Genomic DNA, 15,315 nt, shown 5'->3' with positions numbered 1-15,315 from the left:
ACAGGAATATTGTTAAGATTTCCTTTCTTTTTTAGATATAGTTCAAGAACTATATAAAACAAACATATTTAGAAAGAAAATTACTTCAAAAATTAATTTTTTAAGTAATTAATTCCTGTCAGTGTAATGAAAGTGGTGGAGCTGAAGAAATCTGCTGCTATCCTGTGTTCATCCTTGGCCACGCCCCAAGACCAAGTTTTTGATGGGATTTCTTTATGCATTGTTGTATATGCTAATTGAATTTTAGTTCATCGTCAGTGATGACCCCTAAGAGTTTAGAGTGGGTGTCAGGATGGATGGCTGTATTATTACAAGACTTAATGACAAAGGAAGATCTATGTTAAGCAAGAGAACGGGGGAGGAAGAGCAAGAGTTTGTTTTTTTTGTGAGTGAAGATTAGTATTTAGTACGTTTTTTGAAAGCCATTGTTCGGTGGAGAGTAGAGCTTTTTGGGCTAGAGTGTGTAGGTCAGAGATATTGTCGGCTGTAGAAATAAAAGTGGAGTTATCGGCGTATTGAATGAGCGATGAATGATTGCAAGAGGTGAAGAGGTCATTAGTGAAGATATTGAATAAAAGGGGGCCTAAGATGGGAACCTTGCGGAACCCCAGTAGAGATAGGCAGGAAAGGAGAATACGAGGAGAGCCATTTGACAGATTGTTGGCGTCCAGATAACTAACGAACCAGCTGAGGGTGGAGGAGGATAGGTGAAAGTTTGCAAGTTTAGATAGAAGTAAAGGATGAGATACAGTATCAAAAGCTTTGGTGAGGTCTAGAAAGAGGCAGAGGAAGTAAGTTTATTATTGTCCAGGGATTCTGCAATGGTGTGGCTGAAGGAGAGTAGAGCAGTAGTAGTGCTATGACAGGGGCACAAACCATGTTGAGTAGGGGTGAGTAAGTTGTGATTGAGAAGGTGGTTTGGAAACTGAGTATGGATACATTTTTCTAGGATCTTAGGGGGGATAGAATGGCAATAGGTCGATAGTTGGTAGGATCAGTAGAGTTGCCTCCCTTATGGAAAGGGGTGGTGTAGAAAGATTTCCAAAGAGTAGGAACAGTAGATTCTAGCATGGATCTATTAATTGAGTCAGCTGCAAGTGACTTTGAGTTTGAGCAGTAGAGATTTGATGTAAGAAGTGGGAAGTGGCTGGAAGGAGAAAAAAGTGTTATTGGGGGTGGGTGATGGATCAGGTAAGGAGTAGGAGTTAGTTTGAGAGGGTAGGAGGTTTTGGATGGAGGAGATGAATTGGGAAGTAAGTAGGGTAGCTGTTTCCTCCGGAGTCGAGTTTGGGTAGGGGGAAGGGTTAGAGGGTGAGCCTGGGTAAAGGATGCTATTTATTGTAGACCTGAATTTACGGGGGTTAGATCTATGTTTATGCTGGCCTGAGCTATAAAATGATTTTTTTGTCTTTGTCTGTTTTTTGGCAAGATTACGTAGTTGTCTGTATTTGAGAAGATGAGGTGTATGTTAATTTTGATCCAGGCTTTCCAGGCACTGTCTCTTTGTTTCATGATGGTTTTAGTTTCTTTTGAAAGCCTGGAGGCATGATTAGATTTCACTCTGATCATTCTAGAGGGAGCTAGGGAGTCCAGAGTATTTAGGAAAATGCTATTAAAAGTGTCAACGGCATCATTCAGGGGAAATTGTTTAAGGATGGACCAGTCAATGTTTTGGAGTAGTGAGTTAAACTATGAAGAGTTAAATGAGGATAGTTTCTGACAATCTCTAAAGAGGTGGGGTTTAGGAGTGTGAGGGTCATATCTTAGGATAGAGGTAGGGAGATGGTCACTAAGGTATGTCTGGTAGGGTTTTGGGCTGGTGGTAATGTTTAGGGAAGTTAGTAAGAATCCAGTCTATTGTGTAGCTGGAGGTGGAGTTTTTGTGGAAACGAGTGGGGGTAGAAATTAGTTGGTGGAAACCATGAAGGTGAATACTGAGTAAGGGAGAGTCAGTAGAAAGTTTAAACTAGTCTATATTGACATCCCCAAGGATGAATGTTTCATAAGGTATATTGAGATAGAACCAGGTTAGTATGTTTTCGAGAAAGGGTATATTGTTGCCAGGAGCAATATAGATGGAAGCTATAGCAAGTTTTTTGTCAGGATTTAGCTGGAGGTTAAGAATGAGGAGTTCAGCAGGGTGGAAGCCAAGAATAGGTGTGGGGTAAGGTGAAAGGTTAAGGCTGTTAGAGTAGTGGATGGCTACACCACCTCCTTTCTTTGACGTTCTATCAGAGTGGTAGATGTAATCAGGGGGGAGTGTTTCACTGTTTGAGATATGAGGCTTGAGCCATGATGTTCATCGTGTTTCACTGTTGCAGTCATTACTATTGGGTTATCCTGCTGGCAGGCTACCCGCAGTCGGCCTGAATTCCAAAGTCTAGGTCCGGCGTCGGTTGATGTTGCTTCCTCCCTGACGTCAGTGCGCTAGGGGTATAAAAGATGCAGCAGACGCCATTTTCTTCAGTCTTTCTTGCCGCGCGGTGCCCTAAGCAAAAGCAGTTCGCAAGTGCCGGTTGGCAGACTCCTGAGATTTTCAAGTTGGAATTTCAGATCTGAAGTCTTCATTAAAAGCCAAGTACCCTGTTGGGGAAACTTTTGTCTTGCTCCAGACCGATGTCAGAAAAAGTTAATAATTTCATTTCTTGTGGGAAGCAAATATCTCATAAGGATTTTCATTCTTACTGCATTCCTTGCCTAGGCCCTGACCACGACATTGCTAGTTGTCGGTTTTGTGCTAGATTTAACCAACGCACTATTAAGCATCGGAACGATTTTGCATTTCATTACTTTGGCAGAAGATTTAATTATATAATGCCATCGGAACAGCCGACTACCGGAGTTTACAAAAAACGCAAAGAAAAAGAAGGAAAGGCATCCAAGGTCCAAAACCGATGACGAGGCTTCTTCTAGGCCAGTCACCGGTTCTCAGTGAGGCGCTTTTGCAGCCCCTGACTACCGCTACTTTAGAGCTGCAGGCCGGTACCGACTCCCACATGGAGTCAACCAGGCCTACAGAAACACAAGGTATTGGACCTTTGGAAACCATTCCCTCAGATGGGTCCGGAGCCGCTGAGCAGGCATCGGCTTCTGAGGGCGTTTTCAGACCTACACAATTATATGTTAAAACTACTTCAGCTTCAAAGGCAAAGACTAAAGCAGCTTTAAAGACAAAGAAACAAGTACAAAAGCCCCATGGACAGGCCTCCATGCCTAAAAAACAGATGCTCAAAATGGCCGAAGACCTAATTACTTTGATCAGGGGTTCTCATCCCCCTCCTGACAAGAGGCCTAGGCAAGAGGTAGAATATCAATCTTCAGATCAGGTTTTCATTTCATCTGATTCCTCTAATAATCAGGAATACTCTCTTCCTCCTTATGAGGATTCTGATGCTGAAAAATCTATCCCCTCAGCTTCTCCTCCTGAGGATTATTCTTTTGGGGAAACACTGCATACCATGAGAGAGCATTTCCACTGGGAGTGCCAAGATTATTCACAATCTAAGAAAAAGCTCAGAGACTTTCTTTTACTGCCTCAGCACAGGCCGCTGGCTATTCCACCTGTGCTGGACATTGTAGATGTATTTTCAGAGTCCAGCCTGACTCCTGACTCCTTACCTTCAGCTCCTGTTAAGCCAGACAGATACTACAGGGTTCCAGGCTCCCACAAATTTCTTTTTAAAAACCCTGCTGCTGACCCAGAAACTATCTCTCAGGGTCCCAAGGGGGTCAAGGCTTCCACTGCAAAAAACCCTACCCCCTCTGACAGAGATTCCAGGGCACTGGACAGATGGGGAAAAAAGATTTACACTTCTTCTACCTTGGCTATAAGGGCTTTAAATTGTCAGTTTCACATGCTTAAATATCAGCAATACATTGTCACTGCTTAAACAGAAAATGTTGACTGATTCTGAATGTGCAGAAAATAAAGAAATGCAGGATTTATTGCATGCAGCTGAACAAGTTGGAAAGCATACTTTACAATGTGGTTTTGATTCGTTGGAGGCTTCCTGCAGAGCCGCTGTTACGGGTTCTGTCATTAGGAGGCATGCTTGGTTAAAGGAACAGAATCTGGCCGATCATGTTAAAGCAAAATTATTAGATGCTCCATTACAGCATGATACCTTGTTTGGTGTTAAAGCAGAAGAGGTGTTGAAGAAAATGGAGGGCAAAGCCAAATCTATGCAGACAGTCAAGGATTTCTTACAGGTACAGCCTCCAAGATTTAGCAGACACTGGCCTACAAAGAATTGGTCCTTTCCAGTGTCAGACAGGCCACAGAGGCAGATCCCAGCCCCAAGGCTCATACAGGTCTCAACAGTGGGGTGCTTCTACCTCCAAAAGCGGAGAAGACAAATTACAGCCATACAGAAAGCAGTCCCAATGACTTCCCCCACCAGCGCCAAGCGCTTATCTTCTGGCAGCTCCTTTAGGGGGAAAATTAGCACTTTTTTCACAAAACTGGCACCTAATCACCCAGGACAAATGGGTCCTGAACACAGTGTCACAAGGTTACAGGTTCCACTTTCACACCCTGCCAACGGCAAACGGTACCCTTTATTTGTACAGTTTAGCGGATTTTTCTTTTTTGTGTACTTTTGTGTTCGGAGGTGGTTTTGGAGGTAACGGCAAACGGTATGCCAGACCTGCCAAAAAATCAATGGGCAGAGGCACAAAAACAAGTTTCATCCCTCATGGACATGAGGGCCATTCAGTAAGTACCACAACAACAGCAGGGGACAAGGATTTTACTCAAGACTTTTCTTGGTGCCCAGAAAGGACAAAGCCTGGAGGCCAATACTGGACCTATCTATTCTAAACACATACCTGGATATTCCAAAATTCAAAATGTTGACTCTGCAGCAGCTTCTGCTCATGCCGGGCAAGAAGGCTTAGCTTGTAACTTTAGACCTAAAAGAGGCATACCTGCATGTTCCAGTCAGACAATCATGCAGAAGATACCTCCAATTCATAGCTGGCTCAATGCACTACCAATTCTCTGCACTGCCCTTTGTCTTATCTACTGCACCCAGGGTCTTCACAAAATGCCTGGCACCAGTAATTGCAATTTGCAGACAAAGAGGAATACAAATATATCCTTACTTGGACGACTGCCTTATTCAGGCAGAAAACAAGGACATACGACTATAGCATCTGGCGTTTGTAAAAAGATTATTAACATGCCTAGGGTACACAATAAACGAAAAGAAATCAAAACTTGTACCCTCTCAAGAGATAATATTCCTGGGTGCAAGCTTAAATACAACTGCCCAGATGGCTTATCTCATGCCAGACAAAGGCAACTGACTACTTATTTCAAAAAGTCGGCAACAAACACCCATTTAACTGCAAGAAAAATTCTGCAGGCTTTGGGCTTTATGGCATCCTGCATTCTGCTAATTCCATATGCAAGACTGCATATGAGGAAGCTACACTGGTATCTAAAAAGTGTTTGGACTCAACATTGCCACAGTCTGGAAACAATAATTACACTCATTCCCTGCCTGTAACAGGAGTTTCGATGGTGAGCAAAGGTCTGTCACCACAACAAGGGGCAGCCATTCACCATACCCCCAGCCAGGCAGACATTGACAGCAGATGCATCGGATTATGCCTGAGGGGCCCACATGGCAGGAAGATGTATTCAGGGCTCATGGTCCGCAATCCAAATGCATCTACATAATCGAAGAGAGATGCTAGCTGTTCAAAATGCCCTGACAGCCTTCAAGGACCTGCTTCATCCAGGGCAACTACTGATGAGGACGGACAATACTACAGTCGTGGTACATAAACAAGCAGGGAAGCACACATTCCTACCCCCTTTGCAGACTAGCCATGACTTTGTGGGACAGCATTGACTTACCAGGTACATCTGCAAGCACAATTCCTGCCAGGAAGGATAAATACTCTGGCAGACGAACTAAGCAGAAACCTCATGGATCCCCACGAGTGGAAATTGGATCCACAAGTCTTCAACATGATAACAAGGAATTGGGGATGCCCGGACATAAATCTATTTGCTTCCCCTCACAACTGCCAACTACAGAGATTCTGCACAAGGACTTATCACAAGCAAGCATGGAAAGTGGATGCTCTATCTTTCAGCTGGAAAAACTTAACAGTATATGCCTTTTCCCTACTGCCTCTCCTCCCCAAGGTGTACTCCTAAAGGTCAGACAAGAAAAGCCAAAAATGATACTGGTTCCCCAGACTGGCCCCGCCAGCACTGGTACCCAATCCTAAGGAACTTGACTCAATGCCCAGCATGGACATTACCTCACATTCCTCACTTACTGACCCAACAAAACAATCAGATCCTGCACAGCCAACTCAGGACCTTAAATCTGGCAGCTTGGCAGATAATGTAGCTTTTCAAAACACACCTCTCTCTAAAGCGGTGATGGATGTTATCTTGGAGGTCAAGAAGGCCCAGTACCAGAAAATCTTATGCAGAAAAATTGAAGAGATTCTGTGCTTGGAACCAGGCACAAGGAATTAACATGATTGTTCCAAATATCCCTCAGATTTTGCAATGTTTAACTGAGATGCTGGACAAAGGCCTATCCTTTCAATTAAGATTTATGCCTCTGCTCTTTCAGCTCATTACACTACAGAGCCACCTATTTTATCTCATCCTTTATTAAGGCAGTACCTCAGAGGAGCCAAAAACCTATGGCCTCCAAGGAGATCACCAATACCTGCATGGGACCTCAATTATGTCTTGGAAAAACTCACTCTGCCTCCTTTTGAGCCAGCCGCTACAGCTGATATAAACTTTTTATCATGGAAAACAGCTCTGCTCCTAGCAATAACCTCTGCAAGATGAGTCTCAGAGCTACAGGCACTCATGGCTGTGGAACTTTTTATCATTTTCCATCCAGATAGGGTTTCTTTAAGGACAAACCCCACATTTACGCTGAAGGTAGTGTCCAGTGTGGCCCTCAGCCAAACTATTCATTTGCCTACTTTTTATCCAAACCCACAGAATAAGGGTGAGAAACTTCTGCATTCTTTGGACATATGCAGACAACTGTGCTTCTACTTGGACAGAACCAAAGCTTTCAGAAAGACTGAGCAATTACTGGTAGCATATGCTGCAGGATCACAAGGAAAGGCTATCTCAAAGCAGACTATTTCCAAGTGGATAGGTCACTGCATTCGTTTATGCTATTCTCAACATGGCAAATCATTGCCTAAGGGCATTAGGCCACATTCAACCAGAGCAGCAGCCACTTCAGCAGCCTTCCTCAGAGGAGTGCCAACTAAAGACATTTTAGAGGCTGCAACCTGGAGTTCAGTGCACACTTTTACAAAGCACTACCACTTACCACTCTACTCCAAATCCAGGGCAGGCTTTGCCAGTGCAGTCCTGCAGGGCTTTATAGCCGCTCCTAATTCTCTTTAGTTCCAGCCTCCCAACCTTAGGTTTGGGATTCAACCCAATAGTAATGACCAACAGTGAAACACAATGAACATAGTACAGTTGTGTACCTACCATAAATGTAGATGTTCGAGTGTATTTACTGTTGCAGTCCAGGTTACCCACCCACCATCCCCCTTATCTTTGCTGGACCTTATCTGTACGTCTCTATTCTATACAACCTCTGTGGTGTATTTGCTTGTAGATGAAGGAAACTTGTTACTTGGTGCATGCATGCTTTATAGACATATTTTTAGCCTACCCTTTTGGGGGCACCTGACATCTGGGGCAAGAAAAACTGAAGAAAATGGTGTCGGCTGCCTCTTTTATACTCCTGGCACACTGACGTCAGGGAGGAGGCGACAGCAACCGACGCTGGACCTAGACTTCAGAATTCAGGTCGACTGCGGGTAGCCTGCCAGCAGGATAACCCAATAGTAATGACTGCAACAGTGAATACACTCGAACATCTACATTTATGGTAGGTACACAACTGTACTTTTCTGATAGGGATAGGATGTGAGGGGTGTTGTAAGCTATCCAAGAGTGTAGATCAATTGCTATGCTTTGAATGTTTAGTGAATAAAGGTTAGGTGTTTGCAAGGTTTTGGGTAATGGGACTGAGGTTGTATATTTGGTTGATTGTTGGAAGAGGATTGAGAGCAGGAGGTAGTTAAGGTGGATGAAGGGGGGGGAGGTGCAAGGTGAAAAGGAGCCAGGGTTGGGATGGATGTCTCCAGAGGAGAGTAAATGTTTATAAAAAAAGCACCTGATGTAAAAAGTAGATAGTATCTGGGAGGTCTGTATTCAATCCTATTGGATGGTTTGAGAATTTAAAGTATGTGTCTTTTGTACAGAATTGTGGAAGTAGAGTTAAATAGGTCTGGAGAGATGGAAAAAGAAAGTGAAGTTGGAAAGTTGTAGTGTGAGTGCGAGGTAGGGGAACAAAAGAATGGATTTGAGAGGTAAGAGTGATAGGAGGTAGTAATAGAGAGCATAGTGAGGAATGTTGCAGATATACGTAGATGCAGCATGATGAGTAGTTTGGTTAAGGTGGGAAGGGGGTAAGTGTAAGAAATAATATAAAAGAGGTGAATATGCTAAGTTTGATTGGGTGTTGGATTGTGGGAGTGGTAATACACGAAGTGGTTTTGTAGTGGATGGCTGGGCAGGAAGGGAAGGGAAGAATAGGTGATTATGTTAAGTGTGATTGGGTGTTGAATTGTGGGAGTGGTGCTAGACAGGAAGTGGATTTGTAATGGATGGCTGGGCAGGAAGGGGAGATATGGTTAAGTATAAAGGAAATTGTACATGGGCTGGGTGGGAATGGGGGTAGGGTAGGGGAGCGAACGGAGCGGGGCTACACCCAAAAGGAAAGTCTGAAGAAAAAACAATCATTGAAAAGAGAAAGAAAGGGAGAGGAAAGTGTGTAGGGTTCTAGCAAAAGCAGAGATAGTGGGCCTGAGATTAGGACAGTAGGAGGTAGGAAGCAAGGCACAAGTCTAGAGATGTAAGGAAGAGCAGGGTAGGACAAGGTATAGGGAGTTATTAGAATATCTCACTGTGGTAGATATGAGAACAAGCAGATTAGAGGAGGAGTGGGTAAAGAGAAAAGAGTAGTTCAGAAAGGAGGTATGATTAACAGTGGAGAGTGAGCAGGCAGATAAGGAGAGAAATGGGTATGGAGAAATGAATAGTTCAGAAAGGAGGAAGGATTGACAGTGGAGAGGAGTAGGGCGGAGAGTGGGAGTAGGAAGACTGAGGGATGTTCATTTAAGAGTTGGAGGAAGAGGTAGATGAGAGGGGAGCGGTCAGCGGGTGTACTGCAGCCAACACAGGGTAGGCCAGAGATTATAGGCAGCAAATATAATCTTCAGGTGAGCAGAACGTACTTGGGTAAAATTCCACTAAGGAAGGAACAAACAGCAGATGTTTGGCAGAAGGTGGTTTTCCAGTGAGTTTGGGTCTGAAGTAGAGTCAGAGAAACACATGTAGCAATTCGGTAAACCTGAAAAACATAAAAATAAGACAAGTGAGTTGCAAGGGGCAATGGGAATAGGGATTAGAAGAGTGACTGAGTAGGGGGACAGTAGAAGTGAGTGGTGAGGTAGGATAGGGTGAGTGTGGATATGAGTGGTCGTAGGGGTAGAAGTGTGGAATTAGTGTGGAGGGGGCAGTGAGGACACAGAGGCAATGAGACACAATATATGCAGCTAACAGAATAGGTTAAAACATTGCAGGAAGTGGTCCAAGTCACAAAGATTCAGTTATTCCTCACTTAAAACAACAGATGATTTGCCATGAGTAACAGTAATACATTTATGGTAGCAGGTAGTCAAATCACAGACAGCAGATATTAAGTCAAGGTAATGTACCAGAGCATCAGGTATACTAACTCTAAAATAACCTTTATATTGAAGAACAGCAATATTATGTATATGTTTAAATTTATTCTAGTATACAAATGAGCATGCAGTTCAGATTGGTCAGATAAAGCAGTAATTGAAGATAGGATCTGTGGTTAAAATTAATAAAATGGTGGTAGCTAAAGGAATAGCAGGAACTGGTCAGTGTAAGAGAAACAGTACGAGGGAGGGACAGGGAGAGGCAGACCAGCGCTTGGTAAAAAGACACGCCAAAAAAGGTTTACAAGGGAGTCCTTAAGCTCCTAGCATAAAACACAAGGGCAGATAACCAACTACTTGAAGGTATGAATACAGGGACCAGACCATGGTCTGATAACACTTGGCTAAGCATTAGCGACAGAGAGTTAGGGCTTGAAAATAGGCAAATACATGATGTCCGGCCAGTAGAGAACACTAATTAAAGTAACTTAAAGATTAGACAGACTAAAATGGTTGGCGACAGTGGCAAAATGCTACATGTAGGGAAAAAACACATACAGCAGAGGAGAAAAATAGTACATTTAGTGTAATTAAGTTATAAATAATGAATGTACAGCTTGCGTAAGTCAGAAAAAATTAGGTATTCAGCTAGCAGTAGTAAATACCTTTCCTGCTTAGCATAAGCATTTCAGTGTATGAAAATCCATAGAGGGTGAATATAGTTAAAAGTGAATTTTCATACTATTAAGATTTTGTAGCCTGTGATGGTCTGTTTTTCTGTGGCCCATGTGCCTCTGCAGTCCTTTCAGAATTCTTGAGATGGCTTCTGTAGATACTGGTGTCTTGCATATACAGGGACTGAGGGAATATAGTGATGAGATTGCTGCGGTTGCTGCTGCTAATAAGAAGGGAGGGAGTTAATGGTGGCTTAAATGCTAATCTCGTTGGAGGAAAGTACCCAAACATTGATTTATTGTTGCAGTGACCTTTCCTATAAGATCTGCTTTTGCAGTAAGTATGGTTACCCCATCAGTTCTTTCCAGGACTACTATATGGGCCAAATGAATATGGTCTGGAGCTTGTTCAGTAACGGCAGTTGTCGATGCAAAGTCAAATGGATTTTTTTTTTTAGTTCCAAGAAAACCTAGAACATATGAGAAGGGCGTAATATGGAAATATTTTAATAGGGTTTTTAGATAGTTTAGAAAGCCATTGTATGTATTTGCTAGAGAGTGCTGAGATACTCTGATATGCACCTGTACGTCAGTCTTTATATGCATACATATATGTGTATATGTATATATATTTATGAATCTGTGTGTGTATGTATATAAATATATATATATATATATATATATATATATATATATATATGTGTGTGTGTGTGTGTGTGTGTGCAAAACCTTTTCAACCTTTAAAACAGAAATTGATATTTCTGAGTTGTTTTCAGCATCAGTAGTGAAGTTTGACTTTGCTGATACTGAAAAGTGCAATTTGAGGCTGCTGTCGTCAGTCAGTTTGCCACTGAAAGCTTATCTTAAACTTCCTGAAGTTTCATGCAGGTTGTTATGAGTAGGACTGAGAATTATTTTGTTTGTTTTGGGGTGTGATCTGCCTGAACTCTGAGCGTTTTTGGCAGTTACAAAAGAAAAAACATTTTATGTGCAAGTGCACTAAAGGAAGTTGACTGGATGTGATTCTGCATTTCTTTTACGTTGCACACATCTTTTTAGGATTCATCTATACATATAGCACTTATTGGCGGGTCTGCCTAAAATGCCTCAACTGCTCACTATTACTTGTTATGAGTTTCCATTGGTGAGTCTCAGTTTTGCTGTCCACATTCTGGTGTTGGAAGGGAATAAAAAATAGAGGTACTTCTGCCAGGGGAACAGAGCCAAGTAGTCTTTGAGGCTGTTGCTAGCAGTTCTTGCTCAGCACTAATTAAGTTTGAATTTTTACTTTGTAAAGTGGGGATAGGCGTTGGTTGGAAATCAGTGAGCTGTCTGCTCTGGAGACATTCACAAATCTCTGCATGCCATGTAATATAATACAAAAATTATTTTTAAAGTGCCATTTGCAGCTAAAGGTTTCTGTCTGTGTATTCCAACTTTTTTTCTGTCTTTTTTTATGGCGGGAAAGTATGGCTGCTGTTGACTGATAACTGTTTTATGTTTTGATAGCACACTGCTGATCATAATGTATTTTCACAATGCCATGGTAAAAAGCAACATGCAAACTGTCAAGACTGAAACTCAGTGTGTCTTGTGAATTGTACAAAGTTGTCTATTGCTGCTAATTTTGGTTTTATTATTTGACTTTATTTTTACATTGTATCTCCTTTGACTTTTAAACTAAGAACTGTGCCCTACATAGAGGTCTTGACAAAGAAATGTTTTTTGTTCAATTTCCTTCATAGTGCAGAAAGAGGTGTTATATACCTTTTGTCATGGTAAACTTCAGCTTGTATAGTCCCAGTCTCCCAGCAGTTTTGCAAGTTAATAGTTTTGGGCCATAGAGTGGACATATATCATCTAGAAACATGTACAAGTGGACAGTGCATCAACTGCAAATTATTTTGTGTGTGTGTGGGGCGGTCTAAGAGGTAATTCTGCCTATGGGATGGAGGCATACCTTTCAACAATGCATAATTTCATAGAATGTCTAGATTTTTGTGTCGTAGTGTAGGTCTGTTCCTTTTAAAATGTGTGTTTTCTGGCAATCATTGAGGATTGAAATCACCCAGTAATCAAAGACTGTTCAGGTTCAAAATTCATATCCTCCAGAAAACAATGTGCTAATGCAAAACATGTTACTTATCAGCTTTCTGAGTTTGTAAGATCAGTATTTAAAATCTGCCTGTATTTTTGGGCCTTTGTTCCACTATTATTTTTGGCTTTGTCCAGATTTCGTGCTATAAGATGTTGATAAGTATAGATGGGGGATAGAATTTGAGCAACTTAAGTGTAGTGTCTTGTGGTCTTGCAGGACAGTGCAGCAGGTAGAAAGATGCGCACTGAGTGGTTACTGATAGTATTTTGATAAGGTACATTTTTATTAGTTGACAGGAACCTCCAATGTTGCAAATATTTATCTATCTGTTTTTTTTCAAGTAACTGAGATATCTATTAATTATTTTATTAGGATGAACTTGACCTCCCAGATAAACACAGAGAAGCCATGTTTGCACTTCCTGCAGAGAAGAAATGGCAGATATACTGCAGTAAGAAAAAGGTAAGATAGCATTATTTCTATAGATTTAAAATGTTATAATTCATCTGGGGCTGCATTTTCCCAAATGACTGAAGTGCTCATGCCATGACAGCTGAATAGATATTAGAATTTGTAGTGTGCTACTACCTGCAACATCTTTTTGACAAATAGTATTTTTATAACAAAATGATAATGTATAACTGTTTTATCTAGACTATGTTTATTATATAGGCAGGAAATTAATATCAGCATAATCATCATCTCCTTTTGGCTTATTAGGGGTCGCCACAGCGGAACAAATGGTCTGTGGCAGTGGAGTTTTACAGTGTCGAGTTGCAGCCTGGCCCCAAACCTTCCACAGAAGACACACACACACACACGCGGCCAATTTAGAATGTCCAATCCACTTACTGCTTGTCTTTGGGATGTGGGAGGAAACCGGAGCTCCTGGAGGAAACCCAAGTGACCACAGGGAGGGCATGCAGACTCCGCACAGAAGGCAACCCAGCCGAGAATCGAACCAGAGAACCGCTTGCTGTGAGGCGGCAATGCTAACCGCTGCACCACCGCGACTTTATAAATTACTTCACCACAGTGAAATTTGTAAGTTTTACCCATAATTAGACCAGAAAAGAGGTTAATCTTTTGGATGCGGTAACTGAAGTAGATAAAACTAATAATAATCTTGTTTCAGGTATTTTAGAAAACCACAATTTGTAAATATGTTCTTGCATACAAGCCTTGGCTACTCAGATTGTCAGGGTTAGCATAGTAAAAAGACAAGGAATTTTAATAACTAGATTAACTAGTTTGGATTCTGAATTTTTAACTGAAGTTCAGCATTTCAAAAACTTGTTTGTTAATAGAGAATAGAAGGATTTTTTTGTTTGTGATTTGTTGAATTAAGTTGTTTCTCAGAGACATCAGTCACATGTACCGATTTTGACAGAGTTCTTGTTAGAGTATCCCTGGAGCAGAGAAATTCACCTTGCCCTCATGTTAATTACAATGCAGGTGCACCAATTACTAAGAAAGTTGTTAGTAAAATTGGAGGGTTATCTAGGATAATCCTGACCTGATTAGCATTTTGGGTAATGAATCTGGTTTTAGTGATTAGCAATTATAAATTAAAACAGCTGTTGGAAAGAGAGTCGCATTAACCCACATAGAGCTAAGCATAAGCATTATAGTGCATTCCCATGTGGTTGCTTTAGAGCATTTCACTTCATAAACTAAAGTAATTATCTTATAGTTAGTGCTAAGAGCAGAAGCTGGTGCTGTAAGGCTTGGTACACATGTAAATCTGATATAAAGTGCTGTATCTTATTACATGCGCATGCTACAACTCATTTTACAGTGTTAAACTGGAAGGACTTTGTACACATTTTGGAACATGCTTATGCTATAAAATAAACCAGTCGCTATTGCGTTTTGTAGTTACAGTTGCAGCTGTGATAATTTCAGAAAGCTTATGTTTTTGTTTTGGATTATGCAGAAAGTACTGTTGGAGGACTTAGATTCCCTGTTGGAGTGTAAGGAATTATTGTGGCAGATTAGATAATATGTTGCACAGCAATCGCATATAAATGAAACTTAAAATATCAAATGTATTTTAAAGTTACATAGCATTATGTGAATGCCTTATATTTTTCTAAATAACATTCGATTTTTAAATGATGCAAGACTGGATAAGTCTGGTGTAGAATACAAATAAAAGTGCTTAACTTTTACTTTTAGATGCTCCTTGTAATTTTTTAAAATTCATAGTATTCTTTTTCTCATGCTTCAGTTCATTTTTGGTATCTGATTTGCTACTTAAAATCTGCTAGGAGAGGTATGGGAGTCCAGACTCGATGGTTTCTGGCTTATTTTTTCACTTCTTTGTTAAGCATAACCTATTTAAAAAGTTTTATTTTTTAAACGTGATTAAGCTGCATTTTGTCTGATTTATGTTCTAGAATGTCTGCATCTTGCAAATTTTAAAGTTATGACTTCAGTTCTGTAACAGCTGAGATTTCACTTTCTGTGCAGACTCCTCATTTTATACTTTGCTTATATTGTTAAATCAGATTTTCATTTTTGCCTTTCGTACTTCACCATCTCATATACAATATTGGTGTGGGAATATGATGTGCATCTCCATGTCATCTTCCCGTTTGGTGCTCCTTGTCTTCCCTCTGGAGGCTATATGGTTATCAGTAGATCTGATCAAGTGGCGTGGCAGTCGGGGGACCTCTTCCTTTTCTGTGTGTGTGATCTAAAATGGATTTATTCAGTTAGGGTGTCCTAAAGTGAAGTCACACTGGTGCAGGGATCCTGTCTCTCTCTTCCCAATAC

At 41.2% G+C, this 15,315-nt stretch overlaps 1 protein-coding gene across 4 annotated transcripts in view; it reads left to right on the top strand.

Moving 5' to 3' along the window:
* The window catches only part of DAAM1 (dishevelled associated activator of morphogenesis 1), a 3,124,549-nt gene that overhangs the window by 1,359,242 nt on the left and 1,749,992 nt on the right, over positions 1-15,315 (top strand). For all 4 annotated transcript variants that reach the window (XM_044074460.1, XM_044074457.1, XM_044074458.1 and 1 more), the window contains one exon: positions 12,910-12,999. In XM_044074460.1, coding sequence (XP_043930395.1) covers positions 12,910-12,999 — 90 coding nt within the window. The remainder of the gene's footprint in view (positions 1-12,909; positions 13,000-15,315) is intronic.

The sequence above is a fragment of the Protopterus annectens genome, chromosome 6.part0 (assembly GCF_019279795.1).
Source record: "Protopterus annectens isolate FY-2018-M chromosome 6.part0, PAN1.0, whole genome shotgun sequence".
In the NCBI taxonomy this organism is placed as follows: domain Eukaryota; kingdom Metazoa; phylum Chordata; order Ceratodontiformes; family Protopteridae; genus Protopterus; species Protopterus annectens.
This window is presented reverse-complemented; position numbering and strand designations above follow the sequence as displayed.